A 25,310-nucleotide genomic window follows, 5' to 3' on the forward strand; every position below is an offset into this window, starting at 1 on the left:
TAACCAGGTCGCCCAAGTTTTCAAGCAACTGTCAGTGGCAGAGGGAGTACCCCTGGGCACACTGGTAGCTGGGGGCCAAACCGACATCTGAGGACCCACCTTGTCGATGAAGGAGGCGAATTTGTTGTTCAGCGCCTTGATCTGCTCCCGCTCCTGGGCGCGCACCTTCTGGATCTCAGGGTCCAGCTCCACATTGAGGGGGGCCAGGAGGCTTTTGTTGACGGTGACCTGAGGGATGCCGCCGGGCGGGCACACGGACGGACACACGGGTCCCAGCCCCGCGCTGCCAAAGACTGTGCCCACGAAGCCGCCCAGCCGGCCGCCGCCCGAGCCGGAGCAGTGGCCCAGCGCGTAGGCCCCGCCCCGGCCGGCCGCAGCACACAGGGCCAGGCGCCGGCCGCCCCCCAGGCTGAAGAGGCTCCTGGAGCCGAAGGCGGCCGTGCCCTTGACGCCGGCCCGGAACGAGGCAGAGCTGGTGCTCACCCGTCCCGAGATGACGGCCGAGCAGCCGCTGAAGCCTGTGCGCTCGCCGGCGGGGCGGTGGTGCAGCTGGCGGCTCATGCTGGGGAGACGGGCTGCGGAGCGCGACGCTAGGTGGGACAGGGACGCAGAGGGCGGCTCCGCTGGCCTGCCTCGCTCCCCCCTAACCCCTTAAATAGCCGGCTGCAGGCAGCCTAATTTGTAGGTCGGGGGCATCTATTAGCCACATGGGGCCTCTCAGGTTCTCCGTTTAGGAAATTACCACCCCTCCCTGAGATTTTTGTCTCTCCCACCCTGAACTCCTCATGAATTCCCTATAAAATGATCCTGAACCCTGCATTTGCTTTGCTTACCTCCTGCATTATAATAATTTGGCTACCTTATCTCCACTTGCTGCCCTCCAATTACTAGGGTTATCACGGCCAAGATCTATGGTAGAAGCTTCCACTGGGTCTGGCTTGGGGGTGGGGGAAGACACCCTCCCACCAGGTGGAGGAGCGTGGTATAGGGGAGAAGATGTCCAGGCCAGTTCTGCTTCAGAAGGACATGAACAGGATCAAGAATATTCCAGAGAATCATCCTTAGCCTGTCAGCTAGCTCCTGCTTCCCCAGACTTCCGGAAGAGGACAGCTCTGTCCTGAGTACTGGAGGGAAGTCCCAGAGGGTAGAGACTTCTGGCCTATCTGCAAGGAATTCTCAGTCTGTTGGGGAAAGTCCAGACACAGGGACAGAGTTCAGGCCAGTGAGAGCTCTGGTCACAAGAGCTGGGGCAGGTGTGGTGGGGAGAAGGGGGCGTTATTTTGGGGCAGAGCTCAAAGAGTTCTCCAGAAAAACATTTTGTAATAAAAGTGAGGGAGATACTAACTGGGAAGAAGGGAAGGCGGTCTGAGGAGATGGTACAGGAAGGTGGTCTGGAAGACAGTCTTACATGAATTTGAGTTTTTTCTTTTTCTTTAATTGCAGAAGAAAATCATTCACCCCATTCAAGGAACCCCCAATAAGGACATTCGTTGCCCTAGCATTTCTGATTCCGGATCAAAATGTGATTGAGTATTAAGAACAAGTTGAGAAGGGCCAAGAAAGACACCTCCAGTCTAAAAAATCAAGAACTAGATTCTTGAACTTCATTCCAAATAAGCTCATAAGTATCTTTTCCAATCTAACCCACTTTCCTTTTTCCAACTTAAGTTGCCTTTAATTCTCCTCTTCTGTCAGAAGAGCCCCTTCCCATACGGCTCTTCTGGTACCCAGGTGGTATTCTATTTCATCACTCCTATTTCTCAGTTTGTCTGAGTCCTGGGTGTGTGTCCCATTTCCACCATCAGATTAATAGGTGCCTGGATTAACCCTTCCCTCCCCTGCTCAGCCCATGCTCGGCCCCGGCCTCAGCACCAGGGACATTCAGGATGAGTGTGAAACAGACGAGGCTCATCGCTGTGCCCTCAGTTATACCCTGGGGCCTGGGCTCCTCTTGGAGCCCTCATGGGGTGGCCAGGTGGCACCTGGGGGTAATTGAGTGACACAGCCTCAGCTGAACCAATAACAGAGCATAATAACAACCAAGGTGTTTACCCCACAGGGAATAAGGCTGGGGGGGAGGGGCGGAGGGGAGGCTCGGTGAGTGATGGAGATGGCGCCAGCCACAGATGAACAGATAGAAGAGTCTGGAATATCCTGGGTGGGAAAGATGGTGGGCTCTCTATGCTTCTTCAGGGGAGACCCTGTTGTCCATTTCCTCCGGATAGGGAAGAGGCAGTGTCAGTGAATCTGGGTGACCAGCAGGCCCCTCAAGAAACTCAAGGTTATACTTCCCATTATATTGCTTCCTACAGCCCATAAATTTAACCAGTTTTTTTTCCACAAGTACAGGAGAGAGTTTATTAACTCTGGTCATTGAGAATAGAAAAGTGGAAAAGTATTTCAATTGAAATGGGAGAAAATTACATAAGATTGTTTTTCAAAGGGAGCCTTTGAAGTCTCCTTTTTTCTGGAAACTTCTTAAGAATTTGAGACACTGAGTCCTGTAGAACCAAGCCACTTCTGCCCAGGGTCAAGGAAGAGGAAGGATGACCTTTTCTTATCTTCCTATGAGGGGGTTGACTGGCTGGATGAATCAGGAATTCCTGAACCCCCAGGCTCACCTTTCTTACAGATACAGACCAAAGTGGCATGTCCAGGTTTCAGAGGCATTGGATGTGTGGGGACATGGACAGATCAAAAGGTGGCTGAAGCCTGGGAGGAGGGCTTCTCATGGCAACTGCCTCTGACAGTGTCTTTCTGTGTCATCTTGGGCTCCACGACTACCTCTACCACTAGTTCTGGGTGAAAGCAGTCCCTGGATAGGGAGACAAGCAATAAACATCACCCTTTGAAACCAGAGTTCTACAAAAAAGGATGGACAGATGGTTCCTCCAAGCAAGGATTTGCAAACATGCTGTGATTAAACAGGTTCTTGTTTGCCCTGAAACACTGATTCTTTGGAGATTAATAGGTATCATGTAGGGAAAAAAGTGTGGGGATGGATTCCCTGTTGGGTTTAAAAAAAAAAAAAAAGATGAAGTTGGCATCACATTGCCAGGCTTTTTAGATCTGTCACTGTGGACCACCTAGGAAAGCTGCTCTAAAGGATGCTACAAAACTCAGTGTTTTCCAAAGACAGTGACTGGAAATGAGATCATTAAAAAATAAGGGTTTTTTCCTACTTTTTAGTATTTCTGAATTTTCTCATATGAGCATTTAGTGTTTTTATAGGTGAGTTATTTTTTAAAAAACTACATTTTTTCATGTGTCTCTTAGCCATTTGTATGTCTTCTTTGGGGTTCATCATCATTAACCATCAGCAAGATTCAAATCAAAACCACATTGAGATACCACCTTACACCAGTTAGAATGGCCAGAATTAACAAGACAGTAAACAACAAGTGTTGGAGAGGATGTGGAGAAAGGGGAACCCTCTTACACTGTTTGGTGGGAATGCAAGGTGGTGCAGCCACTTTGGAAAACAGTGTAGAGATTCCTTAAGAAATTAAAAATAGAGCTTCCCTATGACCCCGCAATTGCACTACTAGGTATTTACCCTACAGATACTGATGTAGTGAAAAGAAGAGCCATCTGTACCCCAGTGTTCATAGCAGCAATGGCCACAGTTGCGAAACTATGGAAAGAGCCAAGATGCCCTTCAACAGATGAATGGATAAAGAAGATGTGGTCCATATATACAATGGAGTATTATGCCTCCATCACAAAGGATGAATACTCAACTTTTGTATCAACATGGACGGGACTGGAAGAGATTATGCTGAGTGAAATAAGTCAAGCAGAGAGAGTCAATTCTCATATGGTTTTGATTACTTGTGGAGTATAAGAAAAACATGGAGGACATTAAGAGAAGGAAAGGAAAAGTGAATTGGGGGAAATCAGAGGGGGAGATGAACCATGAGAAACTGTGGAGTCTGAGAAACAAACTGAGGGTTTTGGAGGAGAAGGGGGTGGGGGTTAGGGGAGACTGGTGGTGGGTATTAAGAAGGGCATGTATTGCATGGAGCACTGGGTGTGGGGCATAAACAATGGATTCTGAAACACTGAAAAGATATTTAAAAAATAAATAAAAATTTAAAAAAATAAAATAAATAACAACTACAGGGGCACCTGGGTGGCTCAGTCAGTTAAGCTTCTACCTTCAGCTCAGGTCATGATCTCAGGGTCACGGGATCGGGTCCCACATTGGGCTGCTTGGTTCCTGGTAGGAGTCTGCTTCTCCCTCTCCTCCCTACTCATGCTCTCTCTATCTCTATCTGTCTGTCTGTCTCTCTCTCAAATAAATAAATAAAATCTTTACCAAAAAATAAAATAAAAAATTTTTAAAAACTAGAGAAGAAAGGAGAGGTAGGCTGACTTTAGTATCAGAAATAAAGTAACTGCCTTCTCCTCTCCATCTCCACTTGTCCTCCATGTTATTTGTTATAAGGGGAGGTGAACCATGAGAGACTATGGACTCTGAAAAACAACCTGAGGGTTTTGAAGGGGTGGGAGGTGAGAGGTCAGAGGAACCAGGTGGTGGGTATTAGGGAGGGCACGGATTGCATGGAGCACTGGGTGTGGTGAAAAAACAATGAATACTGTTACACTGAAAAAAAATAAAAAATTAAAAAAAAAAAAGAAGTAGAATGAGAGAGAGAGAGAGATCCAGTAGACTCCCCACTGAGTGTGGGGCCCGATGTAGGACTCAGTCTCACTACCCTGAGATCATCACCTGAGCAAGAGTTGGGCACTTAACTGATTGAGCCATCTAGGTGCCCCTCAACTATAAATTTTGTAAGATTAAAATACAGATTAAGGATTTCCCCTGAAAATTAAATGTTCCCATGGAAACTGAAATGTTCTCTAAGTGTAAAATACTCCATTTTGAAGACTTTTTTTGAAGCACAAAAAGAAAGAAAATGTAAACTATTTCATTAATATTTTCTATTTGATTACATGTTGGAATAATATTTGGGATATATAGAGTTAAATAAAATATATTATTAAAGTTTAAAAAAAAGAAATAAAGTAACTGTTCTTGTAAAAAAAAAAAAATCCAGTGTCTTTCAAACCTTTGTTTGATCATAGAGCCCTCTTTTTGGCCAAATATATCTTATAGGATCCAGGGTTTCAAGGAATGTACTTTAAGAGACACAGAACAGGGGCGCCTGGGTGGCTCAGTGGGTTAAAGCCTCTGCTTTCAGCTCAGGTCATGATCCCAGGGTCTTGGAATCAAACCCTGCATCGGGACGTCTCTGCTCAGCAGGGAGCCTGCTTCTCCCCCCCACCCCCCGCCGCCTGCCTCTCTGCCTTCTTGTGATCTCTGTCTCTCAAATAAATAAATTAAATCTTTTTTAAAAAAGAGAGAGAGACATAGAACAAGTTCTCTCTATTTCCCCATTAGATAGACTAACATTTCCCAAATCCAGAAGACTTACAATATCTCCTTAAAAACATGAAGGCAAATGAAATATAACTACTGTGGTGTGTGGCCTGACCTAGCTTATGGCACTGTGCCCAGCATTACACTGTTAAAGCCAAAGGCAGGTTGTTTGCTTGGACCAGAGCGCTTGTGCCAGCACCATCCCAGCACCGCTCAGGGGGAAAGAATTCTTGGGCTGGTGACCAATGTTGGGGATCTACACTGAGGAAGGCTGTGCAGAGACTTCCAGGGCTTATCAAGTATCCTCCCTCTCCTCCTCATTTCCGAGCCTCCCTGGGGGATTGGTCGGGCCTTGGGGCCATGTAGGCCAGTTAAATGTGAGGGGTATTGATGTGTGTCAATTCTAGGATGAGGCAGTTAGCAGCCCATGTGTCTCCTTCTTCTCTCTTTTCCCCTATCCCAGTAACCTTGGAGGCCATGTGTCCCGTGTGGCAGGGCTACAAGCCAGAAGCATGTAGGTCTGTGAGACATGCACTGGGAGAGCCACGTGGGACAGCTGCCCAGTTCCACCACGGACTGTGAGTGAGAAGTGGACCTCTGTTGCATTAAGTTAAGCCACTCAGACTTCAGGGTTTGTCCTTTGAGGCCATCAGTGTTAATATTCTGGATCCAAGCATAGAAGTCGGAAGGTAGAAATATCTCTTAATAGCCAATGCTTTTTCTTTTGAGTTCCTGTTCATCAAATAATCTGATGGCTATTAGACCTTCTCTATCTCATGTCTCCCTTAGGCTTTTTGAAAGACTCCTTTATCTTAGTAATACTAAGAGAGTTAATAGTAACACTGATATAATAGTAACTATCTTGACCGTATACTATGCAGCAGGTAGTGAATTAAATAGTTCTCATGCACTCTTTTGTTAAATTTAATTCTCATTTAATTCTAATAATTAATAAGTATTAATCAAATTATTTATTAAATAAATATTACTTATTTGATTTTATATAATTTAATTATTTAAATAAATTTGAATTTATTTATATTAATTTTTATTTTATTCATTTGTAAATTTAATATTTATATTAGATTTAAATTTATTATTTAAATAAATTTAAATAGATCTGATTTATTTAAATTATTATTTAAGATAATTAACTTTAATTAATTTTAATAAAATTAATTCTCATTTAATTTTCAATCTCACAACTTTATGCAGGAACTTCTCTAATTAACTTTTTACAGATAGAGAATCTGAGCCTCATGGAGCAGAAGTATTTTGCCTAAGTTGAGCAGTTAGTGAATGGCAGAGGAGGACTCAAACCTGGGTTCCTCTGACACCCAAGATGTTGGCTTCTCCCGAGAACACTACAACATAAAATCCCAGCTTCATAGCAGATTTTTTTTTTAAAGTAGCCTCCACACCCAGCATGGAGTCCAACCTGGGGCTTGAACTCATGACCCTGAGATCAAGACCTGAGCTGAGATCAAGAGGTTCCACTCCATAGCAGATTGAAAGGACCTCTATGATGTGGCTGCCACCTGTCTCTCCAGCCCCAGACACCTCTGCTCCCTCCCTCTCCACGTGCTAGGCCTCTTCCAACCTGTAACTTCACATTCCAGCAATCAGACCCGTTTTCACCACGCTAGTGCCTCTGGCCACAATGCCCACCCCCTCCTCTTGTCTGCCTGATAAACTCCGTCCTCTAATGACTCTGCACCTGTTGCTTCCCCTGATCTCCCTGGAGCTCCTACTCTCCTCTTTGCTGTCTCTGTATCTTGTCTGGTTGCCAGTATCTCTCCGTGTTCCAGTTAACATTTCTTATGGTTATGTCACCATCCAGGGCAGTGAACCAGGTTTATATATCTCTGTATGCTCAACACTAACACATGCCAGACAAATGCTAGATATTCAACAAGTATTCTTCGACCTCACCACAATTTCTTTACTGGCCCCGAGAGTGTATTCCCTGAGACTACTCTGTCTAAGTTCTCTGCCCTAAGTTCTCTGCCCTAAGTTCTCCTTAGGGCAATAAATAAACTGGCATATAGTTTATGCGATGGTGTCCTTAAAGTTTGGAGCTTGTGAATTGCTTCACCAGCACTAAACACCTCTTTTAAGTAACCAGATTTAGTCAAGTTTTTGAAGCAAAAAGATTTGAGGACAAGACTCTGTTTCCACTGAACGTTTATTAAGTATGAACTTTGTACCAGGAGTTGTATAAGATGTGTTTATGTCACCACATTCTGGCCTAAGAGTAATTAATACACAGGTGCTTAGTCTGTCTATTTTATAACTAAAGAAATGAGACTCGAAATGAAACTCTTGAACTCTTGAGAACTTTGCTCTTGATCCCCTGTTAGTTGCAGAGTCTGAACCTGAATTCAAAGCCATTGACTTGAACTCTAAGACTCCCTGGATCCACAGTGAGCCTGTTGAGAGGCACCTGTGAGCCCCAGCCTGAATGGCTGCCAGTCTCTCCCTGGCTCTTTGTGTCCTGAGAGCATCATCACGACCTTGGAAACTGGCAGACGTCTCTCAGCACAAGAGTGTTTTGGAAGCTGGGTGGTGGGTGTCACAGTGATGGTCCATGCTTCAACACAGCTCATACTCATAGATATTCACTTCACCAAAGACCAACGGGACATGGATCATTACTTTAAAGAGACTCTACTTTGCCCTTTTCCCAGAGAACAGGGAATAGCCATAACTTGAGCCCTAGGCTTCCCAGAACTGTCTTTCTGCTGCTTCTGGACCAGTTTTAAATTCTGCCACAGATAAGTGTTGTCCCTCTCACCCTGCCCATAATCTGCATGTTGTTAAAGATTGCCTACTCCCTGGAGCGTTGGCCTGAGAAAAGCGTGAATCAAAGGTGCATCTGCTGGGGATGGCTGTTGGAGAGGAATCCTGAGTGTCACAAGACCCACTGTGACCCTATGGTCCGTACAAGGATCTCTTTCCCTCAGATTAAAAGACACTTAGGGGCGCTGTGGAACACCCCGGACCACTATGCCCCAGGCTTCAAGCCGTTGATCTCCACATATGGAAGAGATATGGCCTGGGATGAGGATCCTCTTGGGAGAGAGAAGCAGCCTGGTCCTGCATAAGTTTTATTAAGTTTATTGGTGAGACACGGGAAGCAGAGAGGTAAGGCCTAAACAAGGACAAGAACTCTCATATTGAGGGCACAAATCCCTTCGTGGATGGGACCAGTCTTCAAGGCTACTCCCAGCTCTCCATACCTGCAGGGGCCACACAAGATATAAGCTATAACCTGGTCTTTCACCTGAGCCGGTGTTGCTGTGACAGGAGACAGTCCCTGTGGATCCGTCAGTGGACCTATACTCTCATGACCCCATGGAGCTTGCAGCCAAATAACCAAAGCCAGGGCATGGAGGGGGTTACGACTGAGGAGAAACCTTCCTCCAGGGGAGGCGTGCAGACCAGAACAAGGTCTGAGCCATCATTGTTGGCAGTGCTTCAGGAAGGGGGTCTGAGTTAGGGGGTCTCTCAGTATGGAAGCAGAAAGATGGGATAGAATCCTGATTCTAGCTTGAGAAAGATTAATGTAGGATGTAGAAGAGAGGAAATGTCAGTGGCAAAGGAAAGCAAGAAGGAGACCAGGAGAAAGGTGAGACAGGGGTTTCCTGGAGAAGGGAGTCCAGAGGAAAAACAGGGTGAGGTGGACAGCTGGAAAATGGACTTTTGCTTTATCTTGTGGTCTTCTTGGCAGGGGAGCTCAGAGCGGAGGTCTTCCCCTGGGGTTCCTTGAACTCGCTTACACTCCCCAGCCTGGTTTTGGCCTCCCCGCGGGGGCTGCAGTTCCCACTGCCAGTGACGCAGCCCCCCGACAGCATGCCATAGCCCCCCGAGACAGAGCTGGGTCGGTAACCATAGCTTCCAGTGCCGCTGAAACCAAAGCCGGCCCCAGCACCTGTGGTCCCCGCCGTGGTGCTGCTGATGACCGCTGTGGGGAGGCAGAGAGGAGTGATAAGTATATGTCCCCAAACAGGGGTGACCCCAAGTCCCCTCCAGTCTCCCAGCTGCATCTAGTCTCCCTCTTAAGCAAACAGTTCATATCAACTGTGGACTCTAATAACATGCTCAATGCCTGAGTGGCTCAAGCTCTAGAAAAAATAGCCCAGATCCCAGATCCCAAATCGGGCACCTTCTCATTCTTTGGACCAAGAAGAATAGCAAGAGCTTCCCCCAAAGCGTCACATAAGCCAACAGGTCTTGCATTTAACTTCAGAATACATTCTAATTTTTTTTCAAAGAAATTCCCAATTGCCTGATTTAGGGAAGGTTTTGCCGGCCTGTTTTAGAAGGAGACCAGGCTAAAAGCTGCAGAGCCAGCATTAACACAGGTGGTGCAACCCCGTGTCTGTGCACCGGTCTCCACTCTCAGTGAGGAGGTGGACTCGGGAAGCTCACAGCTTCCGTCATGCAGGAAAGCCCGTGTGGGGGAGGCAGAAGAGGGCAGGCTGGGAATTTCATCCCAACACAGATGAGATTTCTGGGGAAGGGGCCCTGTGAAATATCGGAATGTGATGGGAAGCTGGCAGCGGGAGCTCCATAGAGGAAGAGGCAGCAGGTCTCAGCAAGTAAGGCGATGGTGACCATGGTGATCTACCAGGCAGAGCCCACGCTGTTCCATGGGGACCTGGCAGTAGGTACCTGCTTACTTCCTATTCAGTGATGGGCTACAAATATTCCCTCAGAGGTGTGAAATACTCACAGATGCTCACAGAGTTGGTGTATTCTCCAGACATCCTGTGCGGAGAGAAAAGTGTATGTGAATCTCCAGTGTGTGGAATCCAAGCTCCCCACACCACAGCTTGAAGTCAGCAGGCAGCCTAGCCCAGCCTCCAGCAGCCCCTCCAGCCGGCCAGCTGGCCTCGCTGTACCTGCAGTCTCTGGGACCCCCACCCAGAAGGCTACTCTTCCCACCAGAGATGTGCCAACTTGCAAACCTGTGGCCCCCAACAACAGTACCCCTTAGAGTCCCTCCTCTGGGCTTCTCTTTATCCCATTTGTTCATTCCTGCAAGGCTAGTGCCGGAATAAATACATGTGTGGAAATACTGGCATCGGAAGTGCCATTAAGTATCATTAATCAGACATTAATGTCTGATTTTAGGATCCGTAACTTCTCCCCTGTGAGTCTCAGTAATATGGTGGTCAGTTAGAACAAGGTTTTCCCACACTAATGTTTCATATACACTTGTCTGACTGCTGTTTTGAACATGTACTGTTATATATTTAGTGCTTGTCATTGGCTCTGTCTTTTATAACAAAAAAATACATTTTTCTTTAAAAGAAGTTTTATATCACCAGGATAAAAAGAAAGCCAATGCTACCTGACCAAAAAGGGGGAGGGGGAAAAAAACAGTAGTAATAAAAATAAATATAATGAAAATAAACCAATTTTAAAAATTTTGGCTAGATATTATTGTCTTCCAGAGGCTCTGAACCTGGGATCTACTGTCTCTTTATTAATAGGGATATTTGCAATGGTCAGGGCAGTGTTAAAGACACAACAGCAACAGCACCACACCGAGACTTTCTCCCTGTCCTACTCTGGAAAGTCATAGGAGAAATGAAAAGGACATCACTGTCTCATTCACTGACTGCTGCTGTTTCAAGCTGCTTGTGGGTGACGTGAAAAGTATCTCCAGGCCCTCCAGCAACTTCTCCCACACTCTGGGAAACTGAGTCGGGAGATTCCAAAAGTTCTTCCACCCCCAACGTTCTAAGAGCCCTCCCACCACCCACCTGCACTCCTCGCCCTCCAGCAGCTTGCGGTAGGTGGCGATCTCCACATCCAGGGCCAGCTTTGTGCTCATGAGCTCCTGGTACTCGCGCAGCATCCGGGCCAGCTCCTCTTTGGCCTGGTGCAGGGCGGCCTCCAGCTCGTCCAGCTTGGCCCGGGCATCCTTCAGGGCACAGTCACCCCGCTGCTCAGCATCGGCGATGGCCGTCTCCAGGTTGGCACACTGAGGGTCAGGAGGTAGTATTTTCCCATGAGTTCTAGGGCTCTCTGGGCCTCCCTTCACCCCTCACCCCAGTGAGCTGACTGAGGTCGGACCCTCCTCTGTCTGACCCCACTTCCTAAAGCAAAGCCACATTCATGGTGAAGGAGTCCTGCCAACGTGGGTCAGAGAGAATTGTTACTCTCAGCTAGCTGGCTTTCTGAAAAGACCCTTCCAATTGTTCCAGACTCAGATGGGAGGTTAAGTGTTGGGGATGAGACCAGGGGGTCCATCTGAGAAACCAGGTTCTGAGATGGAGAACCAAGAGCAAGAGAGAGGCCAGTGGAGTTACATGTGATAAGTAGTACACTCCTCCCTTGGGAGATAAGCCAGGACCCACCAAAGCCCCTTCACCTGCTTCTTCACACTCTCAATCTCCGAGCGCAGTCTTTGGATAAGTCGAGTCAGTTCAGAGATCTCGTTCTTGGTGTGTTTGAGGTCATCCCCATGCCGGCCGGCCACTAGCTGGAGCTCCTGGAACTAGGGAGACAGGGAGCAAAGTAGAGACCTTAACTCGGGGCCTGGCTGAGCTCAGCCTGGCAGACTGTGCCTTTGTCTTCAGGGTGTGATGGGTGGATGGGGGGCCCCAACCTCACCAGGCCTACCAACAGCCTCTCACTCAACCATCCACTCATTGAATATATGTTTGCCTTAAGCACAGTCATCTCACTGATGGTTAGATTTGGCCATAAGAACTCTTGAAAACCTCTACTCTCTGCACTGCAACTTTATAACACTCAACTCCAACTATGATGTTCCTCTACCCACAGCCCTTCAAAGTCAAGGTCAAATTTAAACTATGAGCATGGCATCAAGGTGTTCTCAGGTTTGACATCCACCAGTCTCTCCAGACTCCTTTCTCACTGCCCTTGCCCTTCATCTACTTGTCTGCACACCTGTGCCAAACAGTTCCACGTTCCCTAAATGTCCCCTGTGCTCTCAAGTCTCTGAGTCTTTGTGTGAGCTGCTACCTCCACCTGGAAAACCCTTCCTCATCCATTTTCCCTTTTTCCTTAGCTATTTCCAACTCAGTCAGGGCAGAGTCACTTCTTCCAGGAGGTCTTCTTTGATTTCCCAGTTGGGTGTCCTTCTATTTCCGTAACTCCTGGCACTCCAGTCCATAGATCTTACCACACTGTACTACAAGCACACCTTTCTGTGTTTTCCCTGTCAGACTTAGCATGACTGGATGGCAGGGACCTGTCTTCTCTGTGACTTCCTCCTCTTCATAGCTCAGCTGGGTCCCAGGCTACTGGAAGTCTTTCCGGTCGTGAGGAAAAATTCAGAACGCTAGTGGCTGTGCACTTCTTCTCTCTGCTCCTGGTACTTGGCCTTGGGGGTTGTCATATCTGACCCTAACAAGGCCCTAGGTTCAGGATTCCTCTTAAAAGTGCCAGGTCCCCTAGAAGGCAGGGGGGATTCTCACTATGCTCCTATGTTTTATCTTTGGTGCTAATCTTGGGACGATAAACACTGGGGCAGGACAAGTGGTCTTTTCCTGCTCCTCTGCAAGGCTGTGTGGGCAGGATGGCTCTCCCTGCACACCGACAGAGAGGGAGGCACTAACTTCTCCAATTCTGACACCAAGCAGTATCCTTTTGAAGCAAACGGGTGAGCATCCTTCTCTGTTCCGCTCCCAGCCAACCCCAAATCCTCACTGTAAACACTTCTTACCAGAGTCATGTCCTGATCTTTTGTCTGAACACTGTGGAATTGGCAGTCAGTCATCTAGATTCAATCCAGCTCCATCACTTACCAGCTAAGTGAGCTTGGCGGGTTACTGACACCCCCTGAGCCCTGGTTTCTTCATTTTGAAAGGGGAACAATAATAATAAGACCTCATAATTCTGTTGTTAGAACTACACTAATGAAACTCTGGTCCATAAATGCTTACCCGCAGATGAAGAAGTGCCAATGTGGGTAACCCCAAATAGCAAGTGACCCAAAAATCATGTCTGTGCAGACCTGCCTAATTCTTCTGGAAGGAACCTGGGGTTAAGCACTGGCCACTGACAATCCAGAATGGCTGGGCCACATGGCCACATGGCCATCCCTGACACTGGCTTGCAGCAGTCATGTGAAGGGATGTGGGGAACTAGAGGCTTGAGTTTGAACTTTTATCAAGGATAAAAGTTGTTGTTGCCTGGGCCTTGAAAGCCTCCCTTCCTCTCACCCCTGCTGGCCACATTCTTCTGTCCTTACAGTGGCAAAGAGGCAGGGGGAGGGACAAGATAAGTCCTCAAGTGTGTGAATCTCCCCTGAGAAGGAACCCGACAGGCAGCATGGAACAATTAGGAAGCTGCCATCTTGATCTGAGAAACCAAATTATCTAAAGAATTATTTCCCCACCCACAACCCATTAGAGGAGTTAAGATCTAAGGGACTCATACTCCCCCTTTATCCTTGCAGTTGGACTTGAATGAAAGGTAGGAATTACCTGATCTCAGATCACACTCAAGAGACCCCCTAATTTATTGTAATTAATGAGGAAGTTGAGATGCTAACTACCTATGTTTCGCTCCCTCTCAGACTCAGTTCAAAACCCTCTGCCTCCAGGAAGTCAGTCCTGACCTGCCCCACCTGGTCCCCTAACCTTTGTCTCCTCAACATCCTGGAGTCTATCTGTGCCACATTCATTTGCACTTGGCTGTAGATGTCTTCCCATGGCCGCCCCAGTCTAAGTGGATCAGTCTAAGAGCTTCATCTCATTTTGGGTTTCCCCCAGCACCCAGGACAGTTCTGTGCTCCCAGCAAATGTGTGGGACATGGTGGGCCATGGAGGTGTGCAGGGAGGTGTGCAGCCCACCTTGGTCTGGTACAGAGCCTCGGCCTCAGCCTTGCTCTTCAGGGCAATCTCCTCATACTGAGCACGGACTTCAGCAATGATGCTGTCCAGGTCTAGGTTCCGGTTGTTGTCCATGGATAGGATGACTGACGTGTCGCTGATGTGGGACTGTATCTGAGCGATCTCCTACATGGGAAAGAAGGAAACATGAAATGCCTTTTATGGGCAGAGGAAGGTGCCAAGGTAATAGGCCTTTCCCAGCAGGAGATCCCCTAGGCCCTCCCAAATAGATGCAAGATGCATTCCCCCAAGCCCCCCATTGATGTTTCAATACCACATCTGAAAACTGTTGAAGGAGTTTGAAGCAGCTCAGGAAGAAAACAGCCCATCTGTCTGTCATTTGAGACAAGTCAGGAGTATAGAAAATAGTGGGGAGACAGCCTGGCCAACACACAAGAGATGCTAAGGACACAGAAGCCCATATATGCTTGGCCAACAGATTTGGGCTTGAAGCCAGATGGTCAGAGGCAGTAGAAAGGGTGTGAAGACTCCCTACCTCTGTCCCTGGAGATTCCTGCTCAAGACCCAGAGAGACACCCAAGTGTCAGGGAGAAGACAGGCAAAAATGAGACTATCCTTGTGAAGACCAGTGGGAACCCTGTAAGGGCCCATGGCTTCCTGAAGGAAGTGAGACCAGGACATCTGGAGGCCAGGCTGGGACTGACGGCACACATCATTTGGGAGCACTGAGATAGAAGTCTTGCTTTCCTTTGGTCAACATGGCCCCCAGCATCCAAAAGCTGGAGATCCCCTGGGCTCTTAAAGTTACTAAGGAATGAAAAACCAACCACTTATTCGTTCACATATCTGTCCTTTCAGAAGACAGAGCTGGGAATAGGACTGGGGGATGGAAACTTACCCCTTCATACAGGCATTTGAAGAACTTGATTTCTCCATCCAGAGCATCCACCTTGGCCTGCAGTTCCACCTTGCTCATGTAAGCTGCATCCACATCCTAAAGGAATCCAGAGATGCCCTGACATTGCCATTCTTGAAGCCCAAACAGGGCTCTCCCACGAACTGACATCTGAGCACCAACACTGAGACTAGCAAGCCGCCCCCACGGAATGGAATCAAGACCCAGAAGGCAGGAACAGGACTTCCACCCAAGAATCACTGCGAGACTTTGGAACTCCTCTGTGCCCCGTCCATAATGGAAACTTGTTATTGCTCTATTTCTCAAAGAGAGGGTTTATGAGGGAGTGCTGTCTCCCACACAGGGGTCATTCAGCAGTCAGAGACCAGGACAGCCACAGTGCTTTGCCAGAGACAGGCAGAGTTGGAACGTAAACCTGCAGCTCTTCTCAAAGCATGTCCTGTTTCCCAAGCCAAAGTGGACACAACCTGGGCATTGACTATCCACATCTGGGCTCCTGCCCACTCACACCAAATATAAAAAGCAGACAAGGTGATATATTCTAGGTTAACATCAAAGGGTTCCAAGTTGTCCCAAGCAGTACATCCCTCCGTCCTCCTCTGGCTCTTCTGTTCGAGGTCATTCTACAAGGAGCACAGACCTCAGTCTCCCCTCTGTTATCTCCCCTGCCCTCCTACTCCACTGCCTAGGTGACAAGAAATATGCACCCCCTCCTCACCTTCTTGAGCACCACAAATTCATTCTCGGCAGTTGTGCGCTTGTTAATTTCCTCCTCGTACCTGCAGGAAAAGCATTGTGGTGAGCAAGGCGGGGTGGGTGTGTGTCCTCATCATGAAAGCAGAAAACTAGTTGCCCACACTATGTCCCATATAGCAAGTATTGTTCAATATCTTTGCGAATCTGTCCAGCTCACTAGGACTTCTTAGCTGGTGCTACAGACAGGGTTTTCAAGCAATTCCCTCCCAGACCAGGGACCGGATAATTTGGGGTCTGGATTTCCCCTGATACCTGGAGAGTAAGTAGGTCCTTCCTCTTCCCATTAAGTGTCCAAATCACAGGAACATCCTGGTGTATCTTTTAGCTGTGATTCCTATGTCACTCCAGCTGCCTGCCACCCCTGTTAATAACTTCACCCCATCTCAAAGCATGAGTCTTAAGGAAGCCAGAACTATCCCCTGGGACAGAAAGAGGGGGCATGGCCCAAATGTCTGCAACTTGAAGGAGATTAGAGGAACTCCAACTCCCTGCCCTGCTGGGTTGAGGCAGTGGGAGGCGCCTCCAAGTTCATTGGAACTTGGGAACCCACTGAGCAAGCTTAGGAGCTGGGAGGCTCTCTCCAGTGGGGAGCAGGAGGGAGCATGCCAAGGAGGTGATTACTTGCCCTGACAGTCCTCTCACTGCCTGAGAGGCTGACTCTCCACTCTCTGGATTGCCCAGCCACCCAGAGACGGCCTCATCTTGCCTGGGTAGGGGAACTCAGGATGGGCCACTCTCATCCAAGCTCCGTGACCCTGAGGCCAGTGGCAAGTGTCCCAGTGCCTGCTGGGAAAGCCCAGCTCTGGCAGGCCAGTCAGCCTAGGTGCAGGGTCCCACTCGCCTCCTCTTGTAGTCCTCCACCACGTCCCGCACGCTCCTCAGCTCCGAGTCCAGCCGCACCCTGTCCCCGGACAGCGTCTCCAGCTGCTTCCGCAGGTTGCTGATGTAGCCCTCGAGGATGGGCTCCAGGTTGTTCTTGCAGTTGTTCAGGTCCAGCTGCTGCAGCAGCTCCCACTTGGTCTCCAGCACCTGGTTCTGCTGCTCTAGGAACCGCACCTGGGACCCAAGTCAACAGGTACTCGGTCAGTAGGGGGGCTGTGTGGTTTCTTTTCCTGGACAGTGGCTGTGCTGTCCTGTGCTACATTAGCTTAAAGGGTAACCCTCAGCCCTTAGGAAATATCCCTCATAGCCCTCCCCCACCCAGGGCCATTTGTTTGACCAAGGTTCCCTTTCTAGGGACAGCTCTATGAGCAGGCAAGCACCTCATCTTCATTTCCTGCTACTCAGAGCTGTCTCCTCTGCATCTGTCTAAATCTGCCTGGACCAGTATCCACAGGCAGCCCGGTCCACCTCTCTAAGGCAAATCCTTAGACACATAAGCTGGCCTGTCCTGGCCTTCACACTCTTGAACACCTCTACTCAGGGCCTGGTGGTCTGGCCTGTGCTTTGTCTCTTCTTCGTCTCCTCCATCACATTATCTCCCAGCCCAGCCAGAGGCAGGTACTCAGTTGACTGGGGGTCTTGGGCCTTCCTATATTGCTTTCATGTCCAACTCTCTGATCTCAGAGCATTTCTCCAGGGAAAGAACCAGAATTCTCAAGTTGTAGCCTGCAAAGGCCATACAATTCCCTTGCTCAAAATGCCCTGGTGGTTCCCTATCAACTGCAGGACCGAATCCAAACTCCTCCCTGTGCTCTTCACAATGTGCCCACCCCTTCCTTCTCCTCCTTCACCATTCACCTGACTCTCACAAAGCCAAAGTCTCCTCATGCTCCTGACAAGCCTACCATGCTATGTGGGATGGCTCCCTCTCCCTCGGCTTCCTTTCCCCACCTCCAACCAGTGAACTCTTATTCATGCTCTGCCACCCTACTCACTGTCACCCCGGTGAGCTTCCCCTGCTCCCTTGTGCTCAGGGAGTCTCTGTTTCTCAAGGCCTTGCTACCCCGTTGTTCCTCAGGGGTTCTCAAGCTCAAGTGGGCATTAGCATCACCTGGGGGCTCCTGGTCTCACTGGAGAGCTCATGATTCAGTAGGTATGAGACAAGGCCTGAGAATGTGCATTCTACAAGTGCCCAGGTGATCCTAATGCTGCTGGTTTGGGGAGCACTTTTCAGGACCACAGCTCTAGTACATCACCGATCCCCATCTGTCTCACCTTGTACATTGGGCATATTATAAGCTGAGTCTGTCTTTCAACCAGAATCTGAGCTGGTCTGGGTCTCATGAGAGGAGAAACTGGGTCCCACGGCTTTATAGATATCTTAGACTGCCATGGAGCTCTCCGTTGTCCAGCTTCCTAGTTTCTTAAACTGTTACTCTCCAACTTTCAACTTTGAGGCCACTTCTCCTGCCTCTTGGAAACCTTCCCAAACCAAACTCCCTGTCTCTTCCTGCCCCTCTGACCAATCCCCACCACCACCAGCCCCTCAGCACTGATTTCAGGTTTGTCCAGTTCTTCCCTGCTCTGTCCTCACCGTGTCTGCATCCTGGGGAGTGTCCTGCCTTCCTCTCCTTCAGACAGGAAGCCCCTTAGGGCAGTGAAAGTAGAGGAAGGAAGGGGTTCTATGCTTGGCTTGCTCCAAAAAGTCCCACCTTGTCGATGAAGGAGGCAAATTTATTGTTCAGAGCCTTGATCTGCTCCCGCTCCTGGGTGCGCACTTTCTGGATCTCCGGGTCCAGCTCCACGTTGAGGGGGGCCAGGAGGTTCTTGTTGATGGTGACCTGGTGGATGCCCCCTGGAGGGCACACAGACGGACACACGGGCCCCAGGGCCACACTGCCAAACATGCTGCCAGCAAAGCCACTGGCCCGGCCTCGACCAAACCCATAGCCTCCTGCCCGCCCACTGCCACTGGCCATGTTGACGGAGATGCTCCGGGTTCCCCCCAGGCTGTAGAGGCTCCGGCTTCCAAAGCCCCCGCTGAATCCTTTGCCCCCTGCCCGGTAGGAGGATGAACTGCCCCCTGAGAGCACTGCTGAGCAGCCACTGAAGCCCCCTTTGGTAGCAGCTCCCGACTTGTAGGTGAATTGGCGGTTCATGCTGAGAAGGCCAGAGAGATGGAATAAGATGCTAACCCTTAGCTGAGATGCAATTCGCCAGCCTACAATCGCAGGCTCCCCATTTATAGGGCTCAGGAGGAAGGCATTGCCCTAATTTGTGGGTTTAGTTTGCCTGGGAGCAAAAAATCATTTTCTCCCAGCAAAATCAGAGACACCAGGTAAATAACTTGAAAACTCCCAAAGTGCTGGGCTTGCAAGGCTTGCTCATATAATTTGAGTCTTATCTAATTAACATGGGATAATTAGCCTGACCAAATTATCCCTAGAAAGATCTTGGCTGAGAGGTTTGTCACAGCCTCAATTGCCCTTCCTCAGGGAGAGGGGAGGCTGGATTGCAGGGGTGCAGAGGAAGACCTTTAATTGATAGCCTCATCTGTGAGAGATCTCACGACTCTACCAGGATCAGATCAGGGACCCTGACTGAACTGCTTTTATGTGGTTAGGAAAAGACTCTGTGGCCTGGCTTCCCAGGGCTCCTGGAGACGGGAATCCAGGGCCTCTGCTGTGGCCTTCCAGGCAAGTCTTCTGCTCTCCTGTGAAGCCAGACTGCCCTGCACATACCAGCTTCTTTGTTCCCGTGCTCTCCCACCACCCCATACTTAACCTTGAAATAATTACATTGCCACCATTCACGATGGCTGACAGTAGTATAGCACTTTACAGCATTAAAAGAACTCCTTGAGTACTGAAGCTCGCTTGATCCACTCAGTCAGCCTGGGAGGCATATGATAATCCACATTTCACAAATGGGAAAACAGAGGCTCAGTTAGTTGAGGACAGCAAACATTTCATTAGCCCCCCCTTTTTTTTTTCGTTAGCTTATTAGCCCATTTTTTTGTATGAATCCCAGAGGATGCAAAAAACCAACAAAACAAAGGCCTCAGCTTTGAGGTTCTCTGGGCTGGCCTTCTGACCCTACATACAGATCATTAAGGCTGTATTTGTCCATCTATCCACCCACCTGTCCACTGACCTACCCATTCCTTCATCCATCCTTCACTTAACAGTCTTCTGTTAAGGGTTGACTTACTGTGTTAGGATCTGGGGTCATAAATTAATAGGACAGAAGCCTAGCTCACAATTCTAGGAGGGAGAACAGACACTTGAATTTTATTAGAGCCTTGGCAACACCAAAGTATTTGACCCAAGTATTTCACAGTTCTCAAATCCCAAATATATACGCAATATATAATATCCTTCATAAAAATGCAATTATTTCACCAGAGTGCTTGAATGAAGTTTGCCAATCCCACTTTTCTATTTTTGTCCAGAAATTATTCCCCTATTCTGTATTAGGTATTACAATACACCAGTATTTTGCCTCTACTGTAGAACCAAGCAACTGCCAAATTATTAAGAATAATCATTTCCTTAGATGGTCTCAATTTCGCTACCACCAATAACAGCACTTAGCAATCTTTTCCATTTTTTTTCACTAGGCACAAAGGTTTTAGCCCTTTTTAATTTCTTCATAGGCATGATGAATGAAGACCAACAATGCTGTGTTGTGATGAGGATACAGAGTGTTTCAGCCAGAATCACTCCATAATTGACTCCTTTCAGCACACCAGCATCAAAGCAGACATGATTCAGACCCATGTCTCGGCAAAACTACAGACTGCTGTCACAAGCCTTGAGATCACTCCCTAAGGGCTGACAGCCAGTGGTCACACTGTGAACGTCAACTCTGCAGTGCAGTTGTGTGAGTGCTAATGCCCAACCAGCCCTCATTCTACGTGGCCTTTACTACCCATCTCCCACCCTGGCCTTTCTTCCTTGTGAACCTGCCATATGGGTACCCCAGGGAAATTTCTCTGGTCACATCTCAATCCAACTCTCTTCTCTGGCCAGCCTGCTCTAAGTGTACCTATTTTTTGCTCCAATTCAATGTTTCCATGTGTGTTCCAGGTGTGTGCTAATCTTCCCCAACAGCCAGAAAGGTTCCTAAGGGCAAGACCAACCCCTATCCTCCCTGTCACTCCAGAACCATAGGAGAGAAGGACTCTTAGGAAATTATGGAGGGACAAAAAGATTTTTCAATTTCCCTTGAAATCATTCCAAGGACAAGACCCTTGGCATCTGTCTTTAAAAATTCCACTATGTGGGCCTCTTATGGTTCACATCCTGACACTGCTATTGCCAGGGGAAACCCAATGCCAGCTGAATCCTTATCTGATCTTCACCCAGTTGCTAAGTCAACCCCGTTTCCCACAGAGGGCCAGTGCTGCCATTAGCCTTTGCTCAGGCCTCTAGGCAGGCATCTCTGATGGGTTCAACACACAGGAGGCAGTAAATCAACCTCACATCTTCCCCAGAGGCAATAAAATCATGTTGTAAAAGAATATTTAGTATTTTCTGTCCAGGAAAATGGAGTGGACATACTTTCCCCTTCTTCTGATACCACTTTAGCAGAAGAAATAGCATGAACACTATTCTTCTACTTACTGCAAATAAGAACCCAGACATTATATATAAAACAAACATAAGAAGATTCTGAAAGGTGGAGAGAAAAAGTCACACTGGCTAGGGATCTTGAGAGCCAAGAAAAGACTTGGTAGTGAGTTTCTTGGGTTTCTTATTTGTTTCATATATCCCGGACTTGGAGCAGAAGAAAGCAATAGCCTGGAAGGGTGCAGATTTTCCAGAAGCCCTACAGAAGTCTAAGCTTTTCAGCCAAATATCCAGGAATGGGAAAGCCTAGAAAGGAAAAGTATAGAGAGTAACTACTCTACTCTAGCCAAGCATTACAAAAAGCACTGAGGTCCCATCCCCACCTACTCAAGCAAAAGTTGAGCAGGAGGGCTAGACTCACCAGACTATAATGAGGCACCTTGGGTGATGCCAGGGAAGGCTAAGGCAGAAGCTGGGACTTTCATCCCCACCAGGCAATTGTCCCAGATCCATCCAGCTCCAGTGGACACCATGGGGAGCTCTGACTTCCACCCCCACCTGGCAATAATAGGGTGGCACCCAATTCTTTGCCCTGCTGGGGCAATGTCAGAAGAAGACAGCTAAAACAGAAGACATAAATAAGATTCAGAGTCTTATAACATAATACCCAAAATGTCCAGGTTTTGATCAAAAATCACTTATCATATCAAGAACAACGAATATCTCAAACTGAATTTTTAAAAGACAATCAATAGATACTAACACTAAGGTGAAAAAGAAGTTAGAATTATCTGATGAATATTTTTAAAAGATTTTATTTATCTATTTATTTATTTATTTATGAGAGAGAATGAGAGAGAGAGAGAGCACGAGCATGGGGAGGGGAAGAGGCAGGGAGAGAGAGAAGCAGACTCCCTTCTGAGCAGGGAGCCTGACACAGGGCTCGATCCCAGGACTCTGGGATCATGACCTGAGCCAAAGGCAGATGCTTAACTGACAACCACCTGAGAGTCCCATGGTGAATATTTTGAAGCAGTCATCATAAAAATGCTTTGGTAGCAATTAAGAGCATGTAAAGCAGATGGGAAAATAGAAATCTCAAAAAAGAAATAAAATATCAAAAACCAAGTGGAAGTTTTAGAATTGATAAATACAATAACAAAAGTTAAAAAAAAAAAAAAACCTCAAAGGATAAGGTTAACAGCAGAATAAAGGGGACCAGATAAAAGACTCTGAATGAGGGGCATCTGGGTGGCTCAGTGTGTTGAGCCTTTGCCTTTGGCCCAAGTCATGATCTCTGGGTCCTGGGATCGAGCCCCACATTGGGCTCTCTGCTCAGCGGGGAGCCTGCTTCCCCTCCTCTCTCTGCCTGCCTCTCTGCCTGCCTCTCTGCCTACTTGTGATCTATCTATCTATCTCTCTCTTTCTGTCAAATAAATAAATAAAATTAAAAAAAAAAAACACTCTGAACTATGAAATAGAACAACATAAATCACCCAGCCTGAACAACAGAGAGAAAAATAGACAAGAAAAAGAAAGAAAGAAAGAAGAAAGAGAGGGAGGGAGAGAGAAAGAGAGGGAGGGAGAGAGGAAAGAAGAAGAAGAAGAAGAGGAAGAAGAAGAAGAAGAAGAAGAAGAAGAAGAAGAAGAAGAAGAAGAAGAAGAAGAAGGAGGAGGAGGAGGAGGAGGAGGAGGAGGAGGAGGAGGAGGAGGAGGAAGGGAGGGAGGAGAGGAAGGGAAGGAGGGAGGAAAGGAGGGAAGGTAAAAGAGAAAGGAAGGAAGGAAGGAAGAGAGAGAGAGAGAAAGAAAGAAAGAAAGAAAGAAAGAAGAAAGGAGTAAAGAAAAGAAAAGAAAAAAAGAGAAAGACAAGACCAGACTAGATCTGAGCATCAGGAACCTGTGGAACTATAACAAAAGAGCTTATATTCATGTTATTAAAGTTTCTTGAGAGAAGAAAGAGGACTGGCTGAAAAAGTACTCAAAGAAATAAGAACTGAAAATTCCCCAAAAGACATAAATCTAAAGATTCAAGAAACAGACAAATGTAAAGAGAATAAATCCCAAAAAATCCACACCAAGATAGAGCTTAGTCAGAATTCTGAAAACTAAGAATGAATTAAAATTGTGAAAACAGCAAAAGAGAAACAACACCCTACCTATAAAGGAAAGTATTTCAAAGGGAAGCCAAAGTCTCATCAGAAACCACAGAAGTTAGAAGGGACTGGCACAGTATTTCTCAAGTGATTGAAAGCAAAAAACTGTCAACATAGTTTCCTATACCTGGCAAAAATATCCTTCGGGAATGAAGGGGAAACCCTGACACTCTTAGATGAATGAAAACTAGAAGGGTTTGTTGCCAGCAGACCTACCCTAAAAGAATGGCAAGAAGAAGTTCTCTAAACAGAAAGGATATGATAAAAGAAGTAATCTTGAAACATTGGGAAGAAGGAAAGAACATGGTAATTTAAAAAATGGGTAAATTCAATAAACTTTCCCTCTCCTCCTGAATTTTCTAAATGATATTTAATTGTTCAAACAAAAATTATAACACTGGGGTGGTTCTAAATGTATTTCGGGGAAATATTTAAGAAATTATATCATGAAGGAGGTGAGTAAAGGGATGTAGAGAGTTAGGGTTTCTTCACTTGCACTAGACAAATGGTGACAGCAGTAAATTGTTGTGAGCTCTGTATGTGTCATACCCCCTGCAACCACTAAAAATAGTATACAAAGACACTATAAATATATCAAAATAGGCTCTTAAAAATGTTCAAGCAACCACAGGAAGGCAGGAAAACAAAAAGAAACAAGAAATAGAGAACAAATAGAAACAAAAAAATAAAATGACAGACTTAAGCCTTAACATATTAATAATTACATTAAATATAGTCTAAATACATCAGTTAAAAGACAAAGATCGTCAGGGCTCATTAAAAAACATTAGCCAACTATATACTACCTACCAAATAAGGAAGAGAAACTCACCTCAAATGTAACAATATATGCAAGGTAAGAGTAAAAGTTTAGAAAAAGATAATATCATGCAAATATTAATCAAAAGAAAATGGGAGTGGCTATATTAACATCAGATAAAGTAGCCTTCATAGCAAAGGGAAAAAATATGAAACAGAGAGAGACATTATATTGTATAATGTAAAAGGGTCAATCCACCAAGAAGACATAACAATGCGAATGTGAATATGCCAAATGGAAGAGATGCAAAATATGTGAAGCAAAAGATGATAGAATCAAAAGAAGAAATAGATAAATCCACAATTAAAGTTAGAGACTTCAATATTCCTCCCTCAATAATTGGTAAAATCACTAGAAAGAAAATCATTAAGGATATAAAAGATCTCACTGACACTCTCACCCAATAGGATCTAACTGGCATTTATGAAATACCCAACAAAAACAGAATAAATATTCTTTTCATGTTAATGTGCTCAGAGCAGTACCAGGCACATATTAAATGTTAGATAAATGTTGCAAGATCAATAGACACTTTTTACAAATAACTTTTTACAGAAACCGAGGCACAGAGAGGTTAAGTTACCTAGAAAAGACCACACAGCTGCAAACTGGGAATGGAAGTCAGGAAGCCCACTGTAGAGCCCATGCTCTTAACCACTACTGCCTGAAATATTTTTTTAAAACTCAACCCTGCAGTTCTTATTCAAAAGGTTTGGGGGGAGGGCCTGAATTTATAGAGTTTCTTAAACTTCCTCACATTTTTCTCTTTGGAGACTGAACCCACTCTTAGGGGCTCTGCCTTTTAAGGGCACAGTCTGGAGCATGGTATGACTTCAACTCACATTCCACTGTCCATAATTTTGTTTCATAATCACAGTTATTTGTAAAGGAGACTTGAAAATGTTGCCCAGAGGTGGGAGGTGGTGTGCTCATCTGTTAATTTCTATTTCTGTTGAAGAGGAGAAAGGATATTGGGGGACAACTGGCAGGCTCAG

The 25,310-nt window shown here is 46.8% G+C and overlaps 2 protein-coding genes across 3 annotated transcripts in view; both read right to left on the reverse strand.

The window, feature by feature from the left end:
* Positions 1-561, reverse strand: part of LOC308347115 (uncharacterized protein) — a gene marked incomplete at its 5' end in the record, with an annotated part of 28,404 nt that extends 27,843 nt beyond the window's left edge. The window contains one exon of the mRNA XM_080810262.1: positions 100-561. Within this exon, the coding sequence (XP_080666388.1) occupies positions 100-561 (462 nt within the window). The remainder of the gene's footprint in view (positions 1-99) is intronic.
* Positions 562-7,556: 6,995 nt separating this feature from the next.
* LOC308348343 (keratin, type II cytoskeletal 73) lies at positions 7,557-18,983 on the reverse strand. 2 transcript variants are annotated; one of them, XM_080812356.1, is made up of 10 exons: positions 18,484-18,983; positions 16,731-16,945; positions 15,852-15,912; positions 15,116-15,211; positions 14,218-14,382; positions 11,766-11,891; positions 11,155-11,375; positions 10,119-10,153; positions 9,163-9,347; positions 7,557-8,622 (listed from the first exon to the last, which is right to left on the reverse strand). In XM_080812356.1, exons 1-10 carry the CDS (start codon positions 18,928-18,930, stop codon positions 8,500-8,502), a joined length of 1,674 nt encoding a protein of 557 aa, XP_080668482.1. In that variant the 5' UTR covers positions 18,931-18,983; the 3' UTR covers positions 7,557-8,499. The 2 variants fall into 2 exon arrangements, with proteins under 2 accessions (XP_080668482.1, XP_080668483.1); XM_080812357.1 differs by having other exon boundaries at positions 8,486-8,622; positions 9,315-9,347.
* Positions 18,984-25,310: the final 6,327 nt, after the last annotated feature.

The sequence above is a fragment of the Martes martes genome (assembly GCF_963455335.1).
Source record: "Martes martes genome assembly, chromosome: 8".
NCBI lineage: Eukaryota > Metazoa > Chordata > Mammalia > Carnivora > Mustelidae > Martes > Martes martes.

What these genes read in the sequence shown, in the direction of transcription:
- LOC308348343 (XM_080812356.1), bottom strand. Translation starts at nt 18,930, where the DNA reads ATGAACCGCCAATTCACCTACAAGTCGGGAGCTGCTACCAAAGGGGGC. An exon ending in GTGGAGGACTACAAGAGGAG is followed by an intron (nt 15,913 to 16,730) that starts GCGAGTGGGACC and finishes CTTTTCCTGCAG; the next exon opens with GTACGAGGAGGAAATTAACA. An exon ending in AATTTGTGGTGCTCAAGAAG is followed by an intron (nt 15,212 to 15,851) that starts GTGAGGAGGGGG and finishes GGATTCCTTTAG; the next exon opens with GATGTGGATGCAGCTTACAT.